Source organism: Salmo salar, chromosome ssa12 (genome assembly GCF_905237065.1).
Source record: "Salmo salar chromosome ssa12, Ssal_v3.1, whole genome shotgun sequence".
Lineage (NCBI taxonomy): Eukaryota > Metazoa > Chordata > Actinopteri > Salmoniformes > Salmonidae > Salmo > Salmo salar.
In genome coordinates, this window is record NC_059453.1 from 30,404,526 (window position 1) to 30,429,569 (window position 25,044).

Here is a 25,044-nt window from a genome sequence, read left to right on the forward strand (position 1 = left end):
CATACACGGCCGTCCCTGCCGCCAACAGATGTGCACTCTCATCACTCCACAGGCACAACAGTTACATTAGCATCTCCAGCAGCATACTGATGGGGAATCACAGAAAGAGAGAGAGAGGGGCAGAGAGAGAGAGAAGGGGTAGAGGTTGAGGAAAAGGGGTAATCACCGTCAGTCAGAGAGAGAGAGAGTGCACATCTGAAAGAGAGTGGACAGTGAGCGCGAGAGATGCTTTACAGAGGAGCTGTGGAGCGAGAAAGAATGTAACAGGCAGATAGAAGGAGCAGCGCAGAAGAGAGAGACGGAGGAAAGCTGCTCTTTTTCTTTCCCCTTCCACACGCTACTATACCTGCTTTCTCTCTCTCCCCCCACCTTGCCTCAGACCTTCAATTTTGGGCTGTGACCTCCCTCCCCTCCTCCCTCTCTGCCTCCTCCTGTCGTACACGCTAGCGCTTGCTTTGGGCTGGGAGTGTGGCGCACCTCTCTCTCTCTAATCTCAGTTGGTTTTGTCTCTCGTTGCTCTGCTGCTGCTCTCACAGGGGACTCGTCGCCGGGAAACGAGAATACAAACATGGGAGTGACAGGCAGATTGACTGCGGACATGCTGGGAATGGTAGTGGGATTGAGCGGGAACGCCACTGGATTTCCCCAACAATTCCCTCTCACTCCCACCAACATGCAGGATTAACCAGGAACACCAGGTGGATTCCCCCATTCCCATCGGAGGTAGAGAGTATGATTTTTATCCGTGTGTGTGTGTGTGTGTGTGTGTGTGTGTGTGTGTGAGGAGTGGTTGATTATGGGGCACATATGAACACGGTGTGTTGTGTGTCTGAGACAGTGCTACAGATGATCGACTCCCCCTTGTCGTTACAGCAGACACCTGCTGGAGCACCTCTGCCTGTATGACTACAACTGGGGAGAAGGAGAAGAGACGTAAAGAGAGATGAGAGAAGAGGCTTATGAGGCTTTCAAAGCCTCGGCCAAAATGTGACATTTATTTGAGGATTTTGAAAAAGGTCAAAACTAGAGATTATAAAAGAGGGGGGTATTAGTATATGGCCCCCCCAACGAAAGTGGATTTGAGAATGGGCCCTGTTTGGCTCCTCCTGTTGCTGCTCACGCCCCTCCTTTCAGCACAGGTTAGCATAGTTTCTGAATTGGGGAATACAGCCGAGTCAGAGGACCCAACGGCATCCGTTGTGAGCGCTACAGGGGAGTCGGGCACCCCCTACAGCCCCGATCCCTCAGGGTCGGTCACGACCCCCTCGGAAGCCCCAGAGGAGGACTGGACATCAGCAGAGGTCTTTCTCTACAGCGGGGACTACTCCGTCTTGGGGCTAGTGGAGTGCGACCGGGCGTACAGTCTCACGGGTCAGAACGGCCCCCTGCCGCGAGGGTTCTATGGTCCCCTCCGACCGTCCATGGACGCCCTGGCCAACACGGCCAACTTCCTCAACATGATCTTCCAGGCCAGTGACCTGCGGGAGAGCACTGTGCAAGAGGACATGGAGTGGTACCACGCCATGGTGCGCGCTCTTCTGGAGGCCGACCCCCTCATCCGGCAGGCCCTCCTCACCTTTGACGCAGATCCAGCCTCCACCACCCCCCAGCTCGTGCTCCGCGCCTCCCGGAACCCTGCTCCCCCCAGGTACCAGAACATCCTCCTCCAGGACCTCTCTAGCCAATGGGAAAGTCTGCACCTCCCGGCCCCCGCACCCGACGACACCTGGTTCAGCAGTTTCAAGTTTCCCGCCTCCTCCAACCAGCCCACCTCGACCCTATCTAAAAGAGTCCTCCTCAATGACCTCAGCACCCTGGACACGCCCAAATGGGGGCGGGGCGATAGCTACGTGACCAATCGCAGCGGGGTGCGCTGGGCCAATGGGCCGTTCCTAGAGTGTGAGGACGGCCGCTTCCTGCCGGGCTGGCTGCTCACCCTATCCACTTCCTTCTACGGCCTGAAGCCCGACCTCAGCCCTGAGTTTAGGTTAGTCAGGACCATGGCTGCGTCTAAAATGGCACTCTATTGCTTATATAGGTTTTGACCAAGTGTCACCCTATTCCCTATATAGTGCACTATTTTTGACCAGGGCGAGTTGGGCGAGGGTCCTGGTCAAAAGTAGCACACTACATAGGGAATAGGGTGCCATTTGGACAAACCCATGTCTCTCTCTGTGTCTCATACTGATGACATCATTTGATGTAGATAGGTTTAGTACCATCATCAAGGCCTATGATGGCCCCAACCCACTATTCCTGCCCCCAGTAGGCTATAATTCACGTTTAGTGCCTGGCTCTCAAAATATCTGGCCCCAGCAGCAGCAGCAGCAGCAGTAGTAGAAGCAGCAGTAGCAGTAGTAGTAGCAGTAGCAGTAGTAGTAGCAGTAGCAGTAGTAGTAGCAGTAGTAGAAGCAGTAGCAGCAGCAGTAGCAGTAGTAGCAGTAGCAGTAGTAGAAGCAGTAGCAGAAGCAGCAGCAGCAGCAGTAGCAGTAGTAGCAGCAGCAGTAGCAGTAGTAGCAGCAGCAGTAGCAGTAGTAGTAGCAGTAGTAGTAGCGCAGCAGTAGCAGAAGCAGTAGCAGAAGCAGTAGCAGCAGTAGTAGAAGCAGCAGTAGCAGTAGTAGTAGTAGCAGTAGTAGAAGCGGTGGCAGCAGCAGTAGCAGCAGTGGCAGCGGCGGTGGTGGCAGCAGCGGTGAGCAGCAGCAGCGGTGGTAGCTGGTAGTGGTGGCAGCAGCAGCGGTAGTGTGCTAGCAGTGGCAGCAGCGGTGGCAGCGGCGGTGGCGGTGGTAGCAGCAGTGGCAGCAGCAGCGGCAGCAGCAGCAGTAGCGGTGGCGGTGGTAGCAGCAGCTGTGGTAGCAGCAGCGGTAGCAGCGGCAGTAGCAGCAGCAGCAGTAGCAGTGGCAGTAGCGGTGGCGGTAGTGGTAGCGGTGGTAGCAGCGGTGGCAGCAGCGGTAGCGGTGGTAGCAGCGGTGGCAGCAGCGGTGGCAGCAGCAGCAGCGGTGGCGGTAGCAGCAGCAGTGGTAGCAGCGGTGGCGGTAGCAGTGGTAGCAGCGGTGCAGCGGTGGCAGCAGCAGTGGCAGCAGCTGGTGTGTGGCAGCAGCGGTGGTGGTGGCAGCAGCAGCAGCGGTGGTAGCAGCGGCAGCGGCAGCGGTGGTAGCAGCTGGCGGTAGCAGCGGTAGCGGCAGCAGCAGCGGCTGGCAGCTGGCAGCAGCGGTGGCAGCAGCAGCGGTGGTGGCAGCGGTAGTAGCAGCAGCAGCTGGCGGCAGTAGCGGTGGTGCAGCAGCGGCTGGTGGTGGTAGCAGCAGCAGCGGCAGCGGCAGCGGTGGCAGCAGCTAGCGGTGGTAGCAGCGGTGGCAGCAGCGGTGGCAGCAGCTGGCAGCAGTAGTAGCAGCAGTAGCAGTAGTAGCAGCAGTAGTAGTAGCAGCAGCAGCAGTAGTAGTAGCAGCAGCAGCAGCAGCAGCAGCAGTAGCAGCAGCAGCAGTAGCTGCAGTAGTAGCAGCAGTAGCACCAGTAGTAGTAGCAGCAGCAGCAGCAGTAGTAGTAGTATAGTAGAAACCAGAGAGCCACACTGGAGATACTTTGATAATCATTTGAAATAGCAGATATGATTGAATTACCCATTGCTGGATACCATCTGACATTTCAAAGTAAGGAACTTTTAAAGGCCAAAGAAGTTTACCGAGAGAAAATATCAAGCTTCAGGGGATAGAGTTGAATATTGATGATTCAATTACAATAATAATATATTTGTTCCCATAAAATGTCCTGTTGTTTATGTTGCTATTTGCTATTTGTTTGTGTCCAGTTAGTTTCCAGGATATTCTCTTTTACTGAAATGGATGTTTCTCTTTGTGTGTGTGCGTGCTCTTGTGCCAGGGGTGTAATCCGTGTGGATGTAAACGTACAGGGCTTTGATGTGAACCAGTGTGACACGGGGGACGCTTGGTTTGCCAACACACACCAGTGCAACCGCACCACCATGGAGGTAAAGATCTTCTCAAAACATTTAAGACCTGGAAAAATAGTAATTGAACCCCAAATTGTTGTTGAAGAGTTACAGAACCCCTTATCTCTGACCAAGGTCTAGATTCAATCAGATCAAGCATTAACCGGTGATAGTGTTGGAGCTGTCAAATCGGTGAGCAGCTGCTCTTGATCATTGTCACGAAGCCACACCCATCCCACTCGCATTACACTGGGTGTTGACCAGAGGCAATGCCTCCTCTTGACAATCCTTTGCTCCAACGCTTCACTTTGCTTGAAATTTGTATAAAGTAGAGCATTTTTCTACTGGTCTGCTAGCAGGGTTCTCGCGGCTCACCTCACAATCCCCCGCACATTTCTCTGCATGCCCTCGTTGAAAATGAATGGGAACACAACTTCTCCTGCTGAATTCGTGGTTGGTGAAACCCCCACGTTAGAAGTTCAGAACGAGAAAGTGTAGGCTACATATACATAATGACGCTCAAATTGAAAATCATTCAACGAAATAATGAGGATTTCTATCACCCTAATCGAGGTGTAGATCTCACATTCCAGTGTTGGAAATTGTTAACAAGGCTGCATTGGAATTCTCTTAATGCAACTCCATGCACCCAATGGCAATGTCTGCTTTAGATATAATGCCAGGAGCCACTTGTGGATTTGACCGCTCTAATGCACTTCCGCCAATGCCAAAACAACAGCCATGCGGATATCTGCTAAAGCGGATCTGATTGAATAGAGCCCTAAATCTCCTAGAACATTGAGTGGGCTACGCTGTCACAAGAGACTGCAAAATCTCTAACTGGCTAAACTCAGCTCCACGATTTACATTGGAGTTGAGGGTACTGGAGCTCCGACACCACATTGTATTCAAAACTACTGATTAAATCACCCAAAGAATAGCCCGCAATTACACACAACATTGTTCTGTGTAATTGCGGGCTATTCTTTGGGTGCTAAAATCTGTAGTTGTTGACACTACCCGTCCACACTAGTCGCCGCTCAACTCCATCGTAAATTGTGGAGTTGAGTGTAATCGACTACAATACTCCAAGCCCTAACCTATACACTTTTGTAAGTCACCATACAGGCACTATTTAAGTAGTAGTAGTGGGTATTGTTACATGATATGATTCATATAAATACACTCATCAACCCTAACCGCTTTAAATAGCTTTACTCTCTCTCCATCTGCTCCTTTACCTTCACCCCTTCTCTTGTTTGATCATCATTCTGTCCTTTCTGACACAATCCTCTCCCTCTCATCCCGCCCTTCTGTAAAAAGATAGCTGTGCTGGGTGGCGGAGGGATGAGCTGCAGGATTAAGATGATAATCCAGCCATGAACGACATCCTTCCCCCAATCCCCATGCACCCATCACTCATCTGACAGACAGAAACAACACAGGAGCACACCCATATCCCAATCTCATCAGCATCATCCCTCTCTAGTCTCATCCTGTCCCCTCATGGAACATCCAGAGACAGGTCAGAGGTGGAACAAGAGAGAGATTGATTTCCAGGTAGAATGGGATGTTTTATTTGAGATTATTTAATTTCCTACAAAAGGAGTTAATTGATTAATGTCTAATTGCGGGCTAAGGCCTCTTTAAAAAGGGGAAGAGATGGCTTGCATGCTGAAACCAATTAAAATAATATGTAATAATGTATTTAAACTATATGATCTATCTACACTTAAATCAAGTGATTTGATACCTTTATCAGATTTTTTTCAAAAGGCAACAGATGTCTTTCACTTTCACTTGTGTGTGTGTGTATGTGTGTTACATACAAATGACTCACCAACTCAATTTTAAATCCATGTAACAGTCAACTAAACAAAATAAAAAAACACCTCTCTCAATCAAAATGACATAATGCAATAAAAAAAATCACACAATGAACCACATTAGATAGACACTCAGTAAATGAGTCGAGCCATGGAGCAAATACGCCTCTGGAGTGAGCATGATATGTACATCATGAGGCTTTAAAGCACAGGTCCATGCTATGTTTACCAACCGGCTGACTTCTTAATGATTTACCATGTATGCCATCTCCATCTAAGACAATTAAATTGCCTTCATGCCTGCGTTCAATTTAATCCACCGCAAATACAAATATTTAACCCTTTAAGTAGGAACGAGAATACCCCGCCCACCTGAGGATCTGTCTTTTTCAGACATCTATTTCCTGTGTTTGAGGGATGCAAAATCCACGTCACTTCAATTTCGCTAGATTGATAGCGTTCATTTTAATCCTCCGACTCTTTCATACTCTTGCTTGTGCCTGTCGTTTTTTCCGTTAACGTTACGAACGTGGAAATGTTTGTTATGACCTGTCAAACACACCGCGGTAATGGCTGCAATGGGCTCAATGGGATACATTGTCTTTCTGTTGAATCTATGCGAGAGCTAAAGCTTCGTCAGGGATTTAACACACCGTCTCGACGCTTACATCACAAGAAAGAGAAGAAAGATGACCTTATTTTGATGGTGTTAATTTTTGTGGAATTTTAAAAAGTAATAATTTAATAGAGGTAGGGAACTGGTCTGTCTGCCCAATATAGAGGATCAAAACTGGCGGAGGAATACAAATAGCATAAATAGGAAAGTATACCAGTTTCATTTGAGGACCAGGATGTTGACAACTGTGCCATACAGATTGCAAAATAGTTGGGAAGAGATTTTTGATGTACTGTTTCCATGGTACAGGGTGTATGAGTTGATGTATAAAACAACGCAAGATTCAAGACTTAGTGCTTTTCAGCTAAAATTATTATATAGAATTCTTGCCACCAACAAAACGTTGAATATTTGGGGCATAAAATCATCGAAGCTCTGCAGATTTTGTTGTGAGGATACAGAATCAATAGACTATTTATTTTGGTATTGCCCTCAGGTAGCCTGTTTCTGGTCTCAGGTTCAGGAATTGCTGAAAATGCATAGCATTGATCTAAAATTGACCCTAGAAATAGTACTGTTAGGAGATCTGGAGAGACCGGGTCAGTCAATTACTAATGTACTAATACTCTTAGTAAAAATATTTATCTTCAACTCACAATTTGTGGATTCTATTCGATTATATAGATTGAAATTGTACGTTAAACATCACAGCATAGTTGAAAGATATATGTTGCGTAGAAATCCGTGGGATGGGCTGAGGGTTGGGATGTGGAATTGGAGACAAGTGGGAGTGGAGTTGCTGTGCAGGAGATGGAATTATGGTCAAAGATAAAAGTAAAAAATAAAGTCAAAATAAACATAATAAAAAGTATGTTTGAATGACACTGAGGGGCAGTGTTTTTAAAGCTAATGCCGGTTTGCCTGAGGCTGATGCCGTGCAGGTGTTTGTACACATACATATACACAGACTCTCATTCAAATAAACACATACAAGAACACACACATACATGTAAGAGTGCCAGACATGCACACAAACATATACAGTTGGCATTGCAGTTATGATTTTCGTTGTCTTTTATGTCCTTTGTTGAAATGTGTAAAAAAAAATTAAATACATTTTTATTTATTTTTTTGCATTGTTGTTTGCTGTTTTCTTTTGTCTTTTTCTTTGTTCTCTAGTTCATTCTCTTGGTTGTTGGTGCATTGGGGGGGGTTCTTGGTGGTGGGAAACGGAATTAATTGTATTTTTATTTTTCTTCTTGGGGGGACTGTGGGAGGGGTCTCGAATGGTTGAGGGACAGCTATTGGGGAACTGTGGGGGAATCTTGGAGGGTTCGGGTTCACGTTTTCTGGCCTGGTGGGAGATCTGTCAGCGTGCCCTTGAGCAGGGCATTGACCCTGGATGCTTCTGTGTGTCGCTCTGAATGGGAGTCTGTTGGATGACTGGTATGGTATAGTTGTTGAGCGGCTTCACTGCAAGTATATTGTATGTTTTGGATATTCAATAAAACAGATTTTTTTAATTAACGACATTTAAACTACACAAAACTATTTTGTAAATATATTTTAATACTGTTGAAATGTTTACAAATTAGATGCACTGAAGTGAAACCAACTTCAGAAAATGAAGACTCGAATTATAGTGATATGTCTGATCTCGCAAACAATGTAAAGTATGTTTAGATACTGTATGTGTAATCTAGAGCCAAGCGTGTTGATTTTAATCTGAGGGTATCCTGCTATTGACACACTTGTTGAATTATGCAAGAGAACGTGACAACAACAGTAATAGATGAGGCGGTCTAGACAGTGCAGGTAGGGTTGACCGAGCAAGTGTCTGGTGGTTGCGGCCCTGTTCCTCCTCTTTGTGTTAATTTACGCATATATGCAAATACATCTGGTGTATTTATGCAAATGTAGGTACATATCATTTAAAAAAATACCTGATACAATAAGTAAATGTATATGAGGGCATTCTAAGAAAAAAAAAGTGAAATTTGACAATAAATTGCATACCTGAATTCCCACCAAAATCCCTGAACTCCATTCATTATTTGTCCGTGCCAGTAAAATGTTTTATGTGCTATAGTCAATATCACACGGATTATAAAAATTCAAAAAGTGTCTTCATCCATTGTCCAACTGTTGCATTTATTAGAATAGTTTTTAAAACCTTTTAACAATTTAGTGACGGACATTAGGTCCGTCACTACCTGTTGTGGGGGTGCACGTGTACTTGAGTGTGGGCGTGTGTGTGTTACGTGCATGCATGCACGTGTGTTTGTGTGCATATGGGATTTCACTGGTATAAAAGGGATAATGCTCTTGGTAACGAAGCATTACATATCCATTTAGGTTTTAACTTAGATTAACACGGAGGCGAGAGGTGAGCGTCCAAATGGGTGTTTCCTTGACTGAATGCTGCTGTGCTGGGAACCATCATGGTGGACAAACTAACACCAGGCTGGCTGAGAGAACATGTGGAACACACTCCATCTCCATTAATTCAAGAACGGCCAAGCGTGTCAGTCCAATCAGGCATAGACAATACAGTCACCTAACTGTAATAATTCCTACCAACAAAGCCCTTTTTACCATAACAAGAGAACATTGTTTTTTGGCCATTTTTACCCAGAAATGCTGGTATTACAGCAGCAGCTGAGATGATGCCTTGGTTGCATTGGTTTTTCTGACATCCACAGCTGTTTACAGCTGGAAACTTTGCAATGGATGCAGATATGCCAATGAAAAAGTATTGCTTGCATTTAATTAAATAGTTTTTATATCCCTAGACCCTATTCATCCTTGGTAATCATGTGCGTAGACTCCGTCTAGCCAATCAGGTTTCAACCAATTAGAGACATTGATTGATCAAAACTCAAACTACTAGCCTCAGGGGATATTTACACCCCTGTCCTTGTACTGTGACATGAACTCTAATCCCCACTGCTTTTACTACCGTCCAGTGTGAGCCAATCACAGGCCAGGGATTCAGATTGGGCCAGTACTGCTGTCGCTGCAAAGAGGGATACTACAGCCCCCCAATGGACGGTAAAGAAGACACACAGGCTTCATCCCAAATGGCACCCTATTCCCTTTATAGTGCACTACTTTTGACCAGGGCCCACAGGCTAGTGCACCATGTAGGGAATAGGGTGCCATTTGGGATGCATACACACAAGAACATTTCTATTCAATATTTGTCTAAGAACTTTACTTCATATAAGACCCTGGTCAAGGTGATGGAATCTTTTGACTTGTATGCCAAAAACAGCTCTAAGAAAATACTTAAAGATTTATTTTCATCACTGTCCAGCTGTCTTTGTTTCTATTCCCATGCTTGTCTAATACAGAAGGAGGTGCTCTGAACGGCAGCGGTGGGGAGGGAGGTGGCGTGTGTTACCCGGCCCTGCCCATCTGTCTCCCCTGTTGGCCGGGCTGCAGGCGTTGCGAGGACGGCGCCCCCTGTTGGGTAGAGGAGGACTGGTTCCTCAGAGCCGGGGTGCTGGCCGTCCAGGGCTTCTTCATGCTGCTGGTGTTCATCAGCATGCTGGTGGCCTACCAGTTCAGACGCAGCAGGGTGAGTGAGTTCTAGTGGGTGAGAGGGTCATATTCATTAGGCTACACTGTAGCAAAATGTATTGCAATGAAAAATGAAAATGAGTGATTCTTGTTGGACAGGTTAGGTGGTCCCTCCCTGTTGCAGAATGTTTTCTTCCATGTGGTGCCTAATGAATACACCTCTGGAGTAGCTCCTCTAACAGTTAAGGTTAATGGTAGAGCAATATGATTCTAGATCTGTGGTTAGGGGCAACTTCTACAACAAGCCATCATTGATGGTTAACTGTGCGGTTTCATTATGAAGTTCTCACTAATCTTCAAGTTTCAAAGTTTATTCGCAATGCTACTTTAGTCTATACTTAGAAGGAAATTGATATCAAGCTCTGTTAAAAGTAACAATTAAGTTGTTCCCTCATCCCTCATTCTATTGCTTCCTTGTATATAGCATATGCTGAAACTCTGCTCTGTGGCTCTATCATAGGTAATCTAGTCATCTTGACATCTTCTGTCATTACTCATCATAGTCGTTGTCACTCTAGATAAGAAATATGGAAATATCTAACTCTGGGCTCTGTGCTTGAATTTAAAAAGCGTCTCAAAGTAGGAGTGCTGATCTAGGATCAGGTCCTCCCTGTCCATATAATATTATTCACTATGACCTATAAGACCAAACGGATCCTATATCAGCACTACTCTAAGACTCCTGAATATGAGCCCTGAGTGTTAACATGAATTGAATATCTTAAGCCATGTTCTATGTGACAGCTTATGAATTAATACATTTATCCGATATCAGATGTATCCATACAGTATGGCCAACATACAGGTAACTGACAAAATAAAGAAAACACCAACATAAAGTGTCTTAATAGGGCGTTGGGCCACCACGAGCCGCCAGAACAGCTTCCATCCACCTTGGTATAGATACTACAAGTGTCTGGAACTCTATTGGAGGGATGCGACACCATACTTCCATGACAAATTACATAATTTGGTGTTTTGTTGATGGAAAACGCTGTCTCAGGCGCCACTCCATAATCTCCCATAAGTGTTCAATTGGTTTGAGATCTGGTGACTGTGACACACACACACTTTAAACCCCCTATACTCCTTTGAGACCCCCCTTTCAAAGTCACTGAGATCTCTTCTAGCCATGGTAGCCAAACTAATGGCCAACTGGGCATGTTTGTACAAGCATGATGGAATGGGACGTTTTAATTGCTTAATTAACTCAGAAACCACACCTGTGTGGAAGCACCAGCTTTCAAATACTTTTTACCTCTCATTTGCTCAAGTGTTTCCTTTATTTTGGCAGTTACCTGTATATCTTCATGTATCATCGCATTACAGCAGGGGCATTAGTATAATTGTACCTCCCCCTGGCCATTCTTCCTCTCCAAGATAGTGCTCCACGGACCTAGTCTCTGCATACATCAACACATCTAGAGTTAAATGGTTAAACACGGAGCAGCGATGGTCCACAGAGACATCAGAAATCAAAGCACTGTAAGATAAGCACATCATACTAAACCAATCATGTTTCCTCAATTCCTCTCTCTCCCCCTCCCCTCACTTTCCATCTCCCCTTCCACCTCTCTCTCCCTCATCCACCCCTTCCCACTCTCCACCTTATCACCCGCATCCTTCTCTCCATCGACCTCTACCTTCCATCTTCTCTGCCCTCCCTCACCCCTTCCCTCCCCCTCACCTTCCCTCTCTCCCGAATCCATCCCTCCTCTCTACCCTCCCTCCATCTCACCTCTCCCCCTTCTCTCTGTCTATCTCACCTATAGAGGATCCGGGCATCAGGACTCCTGCTGTTAGAGACCATCCTGTTTGGCTCTCTGCTCCTGTACTTCCCGGTGAGTGAGAGAGTATATGAGCGAGTGAGGGGAGGGAGGGGGAAGGTTGTGTCCCAAATGGCACCCGTATAGACCCTAGTCAAAAGTAGTGCACTATATAGGGAATAGGGTGCCATCTGGGACGCAGACGACGTATTCGTTGCATTAATCAATGGCCGGCGATAGATTATCGATCACTTGTGTGATTCATTATCTCAATGAAGTAGTCATTGCACGACTCACTCATACATGTATCTACCCTGAATCACTGAACAAAGTATCCCGGTCAAGCCAATGGTAAGTGATGGGGGCATGCGGTGCACTTGTAAGTCATTGATCATATTACTTCGCTCGCTAGAACACAAGGTTGAGTTACATATGTGCGATATACACATATGAATGTGTTCCCTTCCTCCGTTCAAAACGGAGGAGCTTTGCTGTATTCCCACTTCACTACGGTATCACAGATGCACTGAAGAAACACCTATGGGGGGATTCAGACGCTAAAAGGCCGATACAAAGGTGAAATTCCTTTCAGTCTGCTGTAGCTGTGGCGCATTGGCCCAGACATAAGGGCAACCGAGGGACAGACTCTCTCATCTCTGTAGGGCATCACCTGGGGTGGTCACACACCGCCCCCTTTAGCCCTCCAGCCATTTGATCTACTGTTGCCGCGGTCACCGACCTAGAGCACACATACAATTCCACTCATGTACACACACAGTCCTGTACACTGCTCATTTCTGTATACGTTCTGTACTGTTGTATACAGTTGTGATTACTAAGTGCATCATCTGTCTCCCCTCGAGGTAGGTAGAAATGTTCAATTTGAACACATTATAATCAATAATGCTTCTGTATTATTTTTATCCACAAAGCCTGTTACCTATTGTAACTACAAAGACAAGGTAAACTAAGCTCATAGGGAGTGATTTTGCGTGATAGATCATCTGCTAATGCCTCTCTCTATCTCTCCCCCTCAGGTTTTCATCCTGTACTTCAAGCCCAGCACCTTCCGATGCATCCTGCTTCGCTGGGTGCGACTTCTGGGCTTTGCCATAGTCTATGGAACGGTAACACTGAAGATATATAGGTCTGTACTACTGCACTCTCTCACTACTACATTTCACGTATCGTCTGTATCACCGCATGTGTATCCCCTCGTTATAGTCAGGTCGAACAATATGTTGTGAGATCTTTCTCTGAACTCAGATCAGTTTGTATGCTGTAATGTAATTCAAAAAGTGTCTGTATATGTTTCTCTCTGAGGAATGAGTAACATCAAGTCAACTTCCCACACATACAGGGTTCTCAAGGTGTTCCTGTCGCGCACAGCCCAGAGAGTGCCCTACATGTCCAGCATACACCTGCTGAGGTTGCTGGGAGTCATGGTTGTGACCGTCAGCTGGTTCCTGTGTGCGTGGACCGCGGGCGTTCTACAGAACCGTGACCGTAACGTTCCGTTACTGATCATATCGACCACGTCGGATGGCCAGGGCTTCAGCCTCTGTGACCTGGACCGCTGGGACTACATGATGGCCGTGGGTGAGTGGATAACACTAATTGAAAAAGTGCGTTGTTTGTGTTTTCCAGGTGATACAGAGAAAAAAAATCTGTATTGAAAAGAGAAACTCCAGCACACGAGGATTCTTGTGTAGACTTATTGGCCAAAACCAAAAATCCAGTGAATGCTACTGTTATCGATTTGGCTTTTTCTGTCTGGTTTCAAATAAAAGAACACAGAGCTACAAATCACATTCCTGATTGAGGTCAGGGGTAAAATCAATTTACAAACCAGATTTTGAGCTCAAAAACCCAGACAAAACAACATTACTGCCTGACTCTATTTGTGTATGAGAAGAAAATAAACGTTATGTCTGTCTCTTTGTCTGTCTCAGCCGAGCTGATGTTTCTGTGCTGGGGCAGTATACTGTGCAGTGCTGTGAAGCCAGTGCCCTCAGCCTTCCACGAGCCTCGCTACATAGGTATCGCCATACACAACGAGCTGCTGCTATCCTCCATGTTCCACCTGCTACGGTAACCAGCGTACATGATACTCGGCTCTAAACAGAGGCAGTAAACCGGGATAAATAATATTATTTATAGTATATAAGCCTGCACTAGATGACTGACAGGGGGCACTGTTTTGAAGCCACCGCACCTCCATCTAGGCACTCCCCAACCATTGTGAAAAATATTATTATTCATGTCTACATGCTTTTTATACAATACGTTTATTTTATTACAGACACAATGCATACTTTAAATTATATTATGTGAGCTAAACGTAAAAAAACCACTAAAAAAACCATGTTCCTTAATAAAGTATCATTTTTTGAAAGTTACTGTGCCCACTACAACAAAAAATACCTAAATTTAATTCCTATGGAGGACTGCTTCTTCTGGGGAGTGCCAATATGGCCGACCGGTGGCTTCAAAGCCTCTTACTGGCCAATACATAGCATCAGCAATCCAGGGTTTATATACATCATTGAATAAAACATGTTTATTCACCAGGAGAAATGCATATTGTATAGGGACATATAACATGTCTTTCTGTTCTATATTTTCCTTAGGTTTGTCATGCCCTCTCTGCATCCTGACTGGATGCTGTTGCTGTTCTTCACCCATACGCACGTCACTATCACTGTGACACTCGCCCTGCTCTTCATACCCAAGGTACACTACCGTTCAAAAGTTTGGGGAACTCTTCGAAATGTCCTTGTTTTTGAAAGAAAAGCACATTATTTTTCCCATTAAAATAACATAAAATTGATCAGAAATACACTGTAGACATTAATATTGTAAATGACTATTGTAGCTGGAAACGGCTGATTTTTTATGGAATATCTACATAGGCCCATTATCATCAACCATCACTCCTATGTTCCAGTGGCACGTTGTGTTAGCTATTCCAAGTTTGTCATTTTAAAAGGCTAATTATGTTAGCACAGCTGAAAACTGTTGTACTGATTAAAGAAGCAATAAAACTGGCCTTCTTTGAACTAGTTGAGTATCTGGAGCATCAGCATTTGTGGGTTCAATTACAGGCTCAAAATGGCCAGAAACAAAGAACGTTCTTCTGAAACTCATTAGTCTATTCTTGTTCTGAGAAATTAAGGCTATTCATTGCGAGAAATTGCCAAGAAACTGAAGATTTCGTACAACGCTGTGTACTACTCCCTTCACAGAACAGCGTAAACTGGCTCTAACCAGAATAGAAAGAGGAGTGGGAGGCCCCGGTGCACAACTGAACAAGAGGACAAGTACATTAGAGTGTCTAGTTTGAGAAACAGATGCATCACAAGTCCTCAACTGGCAGCTTCATTAAATAGTACCCGCAAAACATCAGTCTCAACGTCAACAGTGAAGAGGCGACTCCAGGATGCTGGCCTTCTAGGCAGAGTTCCTCTGTCCAGTGTCTGTGTTATCTTTCCCATCTTAATCTTTTCTTTTTATTGGCCAGTCTGAGATATGGCTTTTTCTTTGCAACTCTGCCTAGATGGCCAGCATCCCGGAGTCGCCTCTTCACTGTTGACGTTGAAACTGGTGTTTTGCGGGTACTATTTAATGAAGCTGCCATTTGAGGACTTGTGAGGCGTCTGTTTCTCAAACTAGACACTCTAATGTACTTGTCCTCTTTCTCAATTGTGCACCAGGGCCTCCCACTCCTTTCTATTCTGCTTAGAGACAGTTTGCGCTGTCCTGTGAAGGGAGTAGTACACAGCGTTGTACGAGATCTTCAGTTTCTTGGCAATTTCTCGTATGGATTAGCCTTCATTTCTCAGAACAAAAATAGACTGGCGAGTTTCAGAAGGTCTTTGTTTCTGGCCATTTTGAGCCTGTAATCGAACCCACAAATGCTGATGCTCCAGATACTCAACTAGTCTAACGAAGGCCAGTTTTATTGCTTCTTTAATCAGAGCAACAGTTTTCAGCTGTGCTAACATAATTGCAAAAGGGTTTTCTAATGATCAATTAGCCTTTTAGAATGATAAACTTGGAATAGCTAACACAACGTGCCATTGGAACACAGCAGTGATGGTTGCTGATAATGGGCCTCTGTACGCCTATGTAGATATTCCATTAAAAAAATCAGCTGTTTCCAGCAACAATAGTCATTTACAACATTAACAACATATACACTGTATTTCTGATCAATTTGATGTTATTTTAATGGACAAAAAAAATGTGCTTATCTTTCAAAAACAAGGACATTTCTAAGTGACCGCAAACTTTTGAACGGTAGTGTACATGGCAATTTTCTTCCACAAGCAATATAAGTATACTGCTCAAAAAAATAAAGGGAACACTAAAATAACACATCCTAGATCTGAATGAATGAAATAATCTTATTAAATACTTTTTTCTTTACATAGTTGAATGTGCTGACAACAAAATCACACAAAAATAATCAATGGAAATCCAATTTATCAACCCATGGAGGTCTGGATTTGGAGTCCCACTCAAAATTAAAGTGGAAAACCACACTACAGGCTGATCCAACTTTGATGTAATGTCCTTAAAACAAGTCAAAATGAGGCTCAGTAGTGTGTGTGGCCTCCACGTGCCTGTATGACCTCCCTACAACGCCTGGGCATGCTCCTGATGAGGTGGCGGATGGACTCCTGAGGGATCTCCTCCCAGACCTGGACTAAAGCATCCGCCAACTCCTGGACAGTCTGTGGTGCAACGTGGCGTTGGTGGATGGAGCGAGACATGATGTCCCAGATGTGCTCAATTGGATTCAGGTCTGGGGAACGGGCGGGCCAGTCCATAGCATCAATGCCTTCCTCTTGCAGGAACTGCTGACACACTCCAGCCACATGAGGTCTAGCATTGTCTTGCATTAGGAGGAACCCAGGGCCAACCGCACCAGCATATGGTCTCACAAGGGGTCTGAGGATCTCATCTCGGTACCTAATGGCAGTCAGGCTACCTCTGGCGAGCACATGGAGGGCTGTGCGGCCCCCCAAAGAAATGCCACCCCACACCATGACTGACCCACCGCCAAACCGGTCATGCTGGAGGATGTTGCAGGCAGCAGAACGTTCTCCACGGTGTCTCCAGACTCTGTCACGTCTGTCACGTGCTCAGTGTGAACCTGCTTCATCTGTGAAGAGCACAGGGCGCCAGATGCGAATTTGCCAATCTTGGTGTTCTCTGGCAAATGCCAAACGTCCTGCACGGTTTTGGGCTGTAAGCACAATCCCCACCTGTGGACGTCGGGCCCTCATACCACCCTCATGGAGTCTGTTTCTGACCGTTTGAGCAAACACATGAACATTTGTGGCCTGCTGGAGGTCATTTTGCAGGGCTCTGGCAGTGCTCCTCCTGCTCCTCCTTGCACAAAGGCGGAGGTAGCGGTCCTGCTGCTGGGTTGTTGCCCTCCTACGGCCTCCTCCACGTCTCCTGATGTACTGGCTTGTCTCCTGGTAGCGCCTCCATGCTCTGGACACTACGCTGACAGACAGCAAACCTTCTTGCCACAGCTCGCATTGATGTGCCATCCTGGATGAGCTGCACTACCTGAGCCACTTGTGTGGGTTGTAGACTCCATCTCATGCTACCACTAGAGTGAAAGCACCGCCAGCATTCAAAAGTGACCAAAACATCAGCCAGGAAGCATAAGAACTGAGAAGTGGTCTGTGGTCACCAACTGCCGAACCACTCCTTTATTGGGGGTGTCTTGCTAATTGCCTATAATTTCCACCTGTTGTCTATTCCATTTGCACAACAGCATGTGAAATTTATTGTCAATCAGTGTTGCTTCCTAAGTGGACAGTTTGATTTCACAGAAGTGTGATTGACTTGGAGTTACATTGTGTTGTTTAAGTGTTCCCTTTATTTTTTTGAGCAGTGTATAAATCTGAATCTGACACATAATAACTACTGTGTGTGTGTTCTGTAGTTCCTCCATGTTTCGAGGGCGGGGAGAGAGGAGATTGCAGAGGAGGTTTATGAGGATGAGGTGGACTTGCGGCGATCCGGCTCGTACCTCAACAGCAGTTTTACCTCAGCAGTTTGGAGTGACCACAGCTTGGACCCCGATGACATTCGGGTAAACTCCTTTTCTGCCCTGGACACTTACTAAGTGACCATTTCTATTCGGGCACTGTCTAGGCCAAGAGGGGGAGAAATTATTAAATCAAATTTAAACCTTAGTAAAATAAAACAATTATAAACATTGAATTACTGCTATAACCATTTGTAGGATCACTTTATACTAATTTAAAACCAATTCTAATTTTCATTATAAACTTAGACATAGAAAGCCCTGTGTGTATTTCACAATTAGTGGCCTGGCATAGACCTGACCTGTGTTTTCTCCTCCGCCTGCTCCTTCTCTTCAACCTAAACTTGCTCTCCTTATCCTTAACAATAACTCTTCCCCAACTAACTGTTCCCTATGGTTTTTCCCTCTGCTCACTCATACCAATACCCTCCCTAATTCCCTTTATCCTTTCTTCTCTCTTCCTTTTCACCTGCACCAGGATGAGCTGAAGAAATTGTATGGTCAATTGGAGGTCCACAAGACAAAGAAGATGACAGCAAACAACCCCCACCTGCAGAAGAAGCGCAGCTCTCGGCGCGGGCTGGGCCGGTCCATCATAAAGCGTATCACTGAGATCCCAGAGTCCATGAGCCGACAGTGCAGCCGTGATGGCAAAGAGGTCAACTTGGGCAGCAGGGATGTTACGCACTCCGAGTCCTGTAAGAGAGCGCCAGATACTTTTAGCGTAAATTACAAAGATCAACCAGTAAAGCAGCCTTCACCAGTGCTGCGTAAATCTCAAAGTGACTATGACTATGTAACCGATAAAGACCCCTCCTTGCACGACTCCATGTTAAGGGCGAATCTAGCTAAGAGATGCTCACAGCGCTCTGAGACAGACTCGCTGTATATGGCACCATTGGTCTGTAAGTCGGCCAGTGCCCAAAACCTTACAGTCGATAACAATCTCCTGCTTCCTGGACCTACCAAACTACACAAGTCACTGAGTTTAGCGTCCAGTAAAGCCCACAGTCTGGAAGACACCTCTCGGGTAGGCAGAGATACCCAAGGCGAGCAAGGGCAGTCCCAACAGGATGTCGCTATCAAGGACCAGACCTCAAGTGCCCTTGTGCAATCCCAGTCCTATGACAAGGCCGAAGTGTGTCCCTGGGAGCTTGCGGAGGAACGCCCTGCCAACAAGAACCAGCCACACGTTACCTTTGCTCCCTCTGAGGAAGAAGACCCAGAGAGTTTATCGTCACCAATACTGAAACATATTTGCCCCTGGGACCATTTACCAGTTCCTACCCCAGCAGAAAGTCCTGCTGGGGATTCACAAGGCGGAGAGGCAGAATGTGAGTCCCCAAGCCCCCAGGCTCCCATCTCCGCTAGTGTACCTGGGTCCCCAAAGGACATGCGGGTCTTCTCCTTCCGCACTTCCACCCAGAAATGGCTCTCTGTGAAATCTTTCGTAGGATCTGTGGATGCAAGCATCAAGGAAAAAGCCAAAAAGGAGACAGCAGGAGATACGGTAAAGAAACAGGACTCAATATCACAAAAAAGCCAGGGGAGTGTAGCCGCCATCGCCGTCATCGCAGCATTAAAATTAAAAACTCCAAGCATTTCAAGCGCAGAAACGAAATCACAAAGTGTTTCAAACTTGAAGAAATCTTGTGTTTCAAGCATAGACAAAAGGACACAGCAAAAAAGAAGTATGACAACAGTAGATGTGAAACCTGCCCTCGTGAAACAGGCTGCAATCAGACAGTCCTCATGTGATTCCTCTGAAATAAGTCCTAGGAGAATAGTGGTTGTACAGTCCACTGTCTATCCTTGGGACTCAGAGGACATGCAAAAGGACAGTATATATGAAAACGTGTTAATCTCAAGCAAAAACACTGCACATAGCACAGCTAAGACTCCTTCCACTCACAGAAGGGGTAGCCAAATTAGGCCTGCTCTGAGTGTTGCCCAATCAGATATTTGCCCATGGGATGTTCCTGCTTCTTCCCAGCAAGCCCCACAGAGACAACAAAGCACCACAGCAGACATCTGCCCGTGGGAGGTGGAGGAACCAGAGGAGGATCCAAAGGCGCCTGCACGTGTCAGTGTATGTCCTTGGGAATCAGAAGAAGTATTGAAAAGACAGGAGAGTATCCGGGGAGATGTATGCCCTTCGGAAGCTAGTGTTTCCGCCATCCCAATTACCTCAGCGTCCAACCAGTCTGAGAAGAAACCAGAGGGTCTGAACAAGAAACCAACGGATGTATGTCCTTGGGAAACCGATGAAACCCCACAGATTTCTCAAGGCCTAAAACCCCAAGAGAGTGTACGGGTTGATGTCTGCCCTTGGGATGTGGGAGATTCCTTCCCTGAAAAAGTAAAGGTGGCGATTATTTATGAAAATGTTCATCCACATGAGCACAAGGGATTGCATGAGGCACCACCAAAATGTCAGGAGACAATACATGCAAATGTCTGTCCATGGGAATCTGAAGAGACCCCAAAATCCCAAGACGGTGTACGGGAGAATGTCTGTCCTTGGGAATCAACGGACACGCCAAGCATTGGGAAGCAAGATGTACAAACAAAAAGCACAGAGCAAGCTAAATCTGCCCCTGAAAAACAAAGTGTCCCCTTAGCGAAAGCATGTCCATGGGAATTCCCTGACCCACCAAAAGACTTGACAGTACTTTGTCCTTGGGAAAAGGAGGAGAGTCCAATGCCACCCATAGCCATAAAGATCACCAAAGGATCATTTTCCCAGGAGACCACTGTTGCAAAAACAGACATTTGTCCATGGGACATTGGATACCAAGAAAAGACAGAAGGAAACGACAGCCCCTGTACAAATGTTTGTCCTTGGGAAACCCAAGGCAGAACTCAAGCTGATCCAAAAAAGACTGACAGCGTTCAAGTAAATATTTGTCCTTGGGAGACTGAAAAACCAGAGCAGCAAGAAAGCACTCTGGCTATTGTCTCCATAGAAACAGGAAAGACTAAAAGACAAGACAGCACTATGGCAGATGTTTGTCCTTGGGAAACAGGGGCAACTGATGAGCCAGACAAGACAAAAAGACGAGATGGCACTCAAACAGACGTTGGTCCATGGGAAACTGAGAGGCCAAAAAAGACAGAGGAGAAAGATGGTGTCAAAGTTGATGTTTGTCCTTGGGAAACTGGAGAGACTGACAAGACAAATGGACAAGACAGTACTAAAGCAGATATCTCCAACGAAACACAAAAAGAGAAAAGACGAGACAGTGTTCGAGCTAATATTTGTCCTTGGGAAACTGATGTCCCCGAAGAACCAGAAAAGATGAAAAAGCAAGACGGTGTTCGGGCAGATGTTTGTGTATGGGAAACTGGTCCAGCTGAAGAGTCAGAAAAGACTAACAGCCAGGACAGCACCAAGGCAGACATTTGTCCATGGGAAACTGGTCCAGCTGAAGAGTCAGAAAATAAAAAAATCCAGGACAGCACCAAGGCAGACATTTGTCCATGGGAAACTGGTCCTGCTGAAGAGTCAGAAAATACTAAAAGCCAGGACAACACCAAGGCAGACATTTGTCCATGGGAAACTGGTCCAGCTGAAGAGTCAGGAAATACTAAAATCCAGGACAGCACCAAGGCAGACATTTGTCCATGGGAAACTGGTCCAGCTGAAGAGTCAGTAAAGACTCAAATCCAGGACAGCACCAAGGCAGACATTTGTCCATGGGAAACTGGTCCAGCTGAAGAGTCAGAAAAGACTAAAAGCCAGGACAGCACCAAGGCAGACATTTGTCCATGGGAAACTGGTCCAGCTGAAGAGTCAGAAATGACTAAAAGCCAGGACAGCACCAAGGCAGACATTTGTCCATGGGAAACTGGTCCAGCTGAAGAGTCAGAAAATACTAAAAGCCAGGACAGCACCAAAGCAGACATTTGTCCATGGGAAACAGGTCCAGCTGAAGAGTCAGAAAATACTAAAAGCCAGGACAGCACCAAGGCAGACATTTGTCCATGGGAAACTGGTCCAGCTGAAGAGTCAGAAAAGACTAAAAGCCAGGACAGCACCAAGGCAGACATTTGTCCATGGGAAACTGGTCCAGCTGAAGGGTCAGAAAAGACTAAAAGCCAGGACAGCACCAAGGCAGACATTTGTCCATGGGAAACTGGTCCAGCTGAAGAGTCAGAAAAGACTAAAATCCAGGACAGCACCAAGGCAGACATTTGTCCATGGGAAACTGGTCCAGCTGAAGAGTCAGAAAAGACTAAAATCCAGGACAGCACCAAGGCAGGCATTTGTCCATGGGAAACAGGTCCAGCTGAAGAGTCAGAAAAGACTCAAATCCAGGACAGCACCAAGGCAGACATTTGTCCATGGGAAACAGGTCCAGCTGAAGAGTCAGAAAAGACTAAAAGCCAGGACAGCACCAAGGCAGACATTTGTCCATGGGAAACTGGTCCAGCTGAAGAGTCAGAAAAGACTAAAAGCCAGGACAGCACCAAGGCAGACATTTGTCCATGGGAAACTGGTCCAGCTGAAGAGTCAGAAAAGACTAAAATCCAGGACAGCACCAAGGCAGACATTTGTCCATGGGAAACTGGTACAGCTGAAGAGTCAGAAAAGACTAAAAGCCAGGACAGCACCAAGGCAGACATTTGTCCATGGGAAACTGGTCCAACTGAAGAGTCAGAAAAGACTAAAAGCCAGGACAGCACCAAGGCAGACATTTGTCCATGGGAAACTGGTCCAGCTGAAGAGTCAGAAACTACTAAAAGCCAGGACAGCACCAAGGCAGACATTTGTTCACGGGAGACCAGGGATCCTATAGAACCAGAGAAGATAAAAAAGCAAGAAAGTGTTCGAGAAGACGTTTGCCCATGGGACACTGATGAACCAGAAAAGTCTGCAGAGAAAGAGGAAACTATGATTGCCAGTGGCATACAGGACGTCACAGAGACCCAGGGTGCACTCTCTATGGAAGAGGGTGACGCTGCAGAACCTGTAGCCAGCAGCACGCAGACGGCAGAGGCAGCCAAAGCTAACATGCCCCTGGCTCGGCGTGATGCTATGTGCCCTTGGGAGATGGAAGAGACCAAACCACCATCATCCCCGTCATCCATCACAGAACACGACAATAACTCAGACGTTTTTACATGGGAGCCTGAAAACATTCCTGAAGAGGAAGAGGAGGAAGACGATGCCGAGAGTGCTGCTGAAGCCTTCGTCTTCCCATCCGACTTGTAAACGCCAAGACTGTCAATTACTGGCTAGAACAAGAATGGTCTCACTGGGTCACTGTGCAAAGATGTCCCCTACCTGGAGGGGGTGGGGGGGGTAATGAATCGGACATGACCTTTGCAAACCTAAATGTAGCAAAGGCCCCCTGACTGTCCATCCATAACACTCCCCAGAAAGACACTGCTCCACAAGCAATACACCCCTGGGCCAGGATCTGTAAATGCTCTGCCCACCAGAGGTACATTTACCCTCCCAGGTTCTCAATCAGAGAAAGCGTCTGGATGCAGTCCCTCTTCTTCTTGCCACTTTGACCCCTTTTAGAAATGTATTTTGTTTTCGGTCTTTGTGTGTTTAAGTGACAATGTATCACACAGTTAAAACCCCATCGCCATGGCTGTGAAAGGTTGACAATGTGTTTAAATAACAGCCTGAGCTTTACGAAGTTGGTGATAACTCCTTATAGACACACAGGGAAATAATCTACACTAGACCAGTGCTCCTTCAGGTTAACCTGTAAGCACATCCAGCATTTTGGAAATCACTGATTACAATGGTGGTGATGCATGTCCTTTTGTTGCCTGCTATAAACACATTCCAAACAATTTTAAGGACAGCTTTCCAGCTGTAATATTGTGTGCTTTTTCAAAGTCAATTGTGTCAATTACACAGTCGTGGCTACAAGGATATCAAATGTAATGTCAGTAATGTAGATCAACAACATGATCATGTCCCCACAGACACGTAGCTAATATTAATAATACATCGAACTTTAACAGAGAACTTAAATCGTACTAATTCAATACTGACTTGTGAAGAGCTAGCTCTAATCTGTTCTTTTGAATCATTTACAATACCAATTTTATTAGAAGAAGAAATTCATGAATTCATATTTAAAAAAACGTAGATCTACACTTTGAGGAGAATGCAAGACCAAACCTTTTTTCACATGATTTTTTTCAAGGATACAACTCAATTTGGAAACAGTTGCCCTAAAAAGAACTGCACCTCAGTATAGTCCTGCTAAAACTGTACATAAGGCAATTGTCATTGATTTATTCACCATTTCCATGCTTTATTTACCAAATGTATCCATCCATATTTGCCACATCTCCGCATTCAGTGAAAATGTAAGTTTGTGCGGTGGTGATATCATGTTATTCGCAATGGACTAACTTCGTTTTGTGAGTGTTTTCTGATGCATGTAATGTGTTTTTTGAATGGGTGTGCTGTCTTTTTGTTAAGTAGAATCAAACACCATCATTACACAATGCATCCTTTTTGTATGCAAGTTGAAAGTGATTTCTGTTGAGATTTCAGTTATTTTTGTATGTATTGCCTATGAAAAGTACAGATTATTCTGATATAAAATGTACATTCACTGAAATCAAAAAGGTATGAAAAAAGAGATGGGACATTTTATTTTTGTATTCTTTAAATTAACATGTAATATATTCACCATTGAAATAAACCATACAATCTGTACCGATCTGGACAATATGGATTATTATTGTTTTAGATATACAAGTTTTAGATGTAACGAACAACAGTGTATTTTTATATAAAAAGGCAGAAAACTAAATGTAGCTTCATGATGTTTTCTTTAAAAAAAATTGAATGTTCATTTTAACAGTTGATTTTGAGTCTGTACGTGTTGGCCCAGAATTACAGCTCCCACCTGTGGTCTATTTGTGCCACTGCACAGCCTTAGGCTTGGGCACTTCATAGTTGAGCCCCTCAAATTCCTCGCCTGGCTTGAGCTCCGGGCCAGGGATCATAACATTCTGAAACAGAGGAAATAAAAGCCAGTGAGCAGAAATTACAACCAGACAAATGGACGCTCATATTAGCTTGTGTGTACCATACAAGTTACTAAAAACACTGAGTGAGGAAATCTAAGGCCAGTCCTAAAACTGTCTGAGACAAAACACATATGGTAAATAACAGAGTTGCAGTACATTACAAATCATTTAAAGTCCATTCAGGTAATGAACTGAAAATGTATTCAGGAATTTCATTAGTCATCTAATAACTT

General features: G+C 45.4%; 2 protein-coding genes across 4 annotated transcripts in view; one reads left to right on the forward strand and one right to left on the reverse strand.

Moving 5' to 3' along the window:
• On the forward strand, positions 1–24,498 carry LOC106564745 (probable G-protein coupled receptor 179). Of its 3 annotated transcripts, none has more exons than XM_014131060.2 (12): positions 1–723; positions 874–1,987; positions 3,874–3,982; positions 9,352–9,436; positions 9,739–9,965; positions 11,740–11,808; positions 12,771–12,880; positions 13,094–13,332; positions 13,686–13,824; positions 14,364–14,466; positions 17,699–17,848; positions 18,282–24,498. In XM_014131060.2, the coding sequence occupies exons 2-12, from the start codon at positions 1,056–1,058 to the stop codon at positions 23,016–23,018; spliced, it is 6,900 nt and encodes a 2,299-aa protein (XP_013986535.2). In that variant the 5' UTR covers positions 1–723; positions 874–1,055; the 3' UTR covers positions 23,019–24,498. The 3 variants fall into 3 exon arrangements, with proteins under 3 accessions (XP_013986535.2, XP_013986536.2, XP_045547179.1); XM_014131061.2 differs by having other exon boundaries at positions 877–1,987; XM_045691223.1 differs by lacking the exon at positions 1–723 and having other exon boundaries at positions 769–1,987.
• The window catches only part of LOC106564748 (39S ribosomal protein L45, mitochondrial), a 7,067-nt gene continuing 6,428 nt past the window's right edge, over positions 24,406–25,044 (reverse strand). Inside the window, exon 8 of the mRNA XM_014131070.2 lies at positions 24,406–24,793. Coding sequence (XP_013986545.1) covers positions 24,695–24,793 — 99 coding nt within the window. The 3' untranslated portion in view covers positions 24,406–24,694. The remainder of the gene's footprint in view (positions 24,794–25,044) is intronic.

Excerpts from the sequence above, each read along its gene's own strand:
- LOC106564745 (XM_014131060.2), top strand. The coding sequence starts at position 1,056 with ATGGCCCCCCCAACGAAAGTGGATTTGAGAATGGGCCCTGTTTGGCTC. Across the intron at positions 9,966-11,739 it reads ACCAGTTCAGACGCAGCAGG|AGGATCCGGGCATCAGGACT; the intron begins GTGAGTGAGTTC and ends TCTCACCTATAG. Across the intron at positions 17,849-18,281 it reads TGGACCCCGATGACATTCGG|GATGAGCTGAAGAAATTGTA; the intron begins GTAAACTCCTTT and ends CACCTGCACCAG.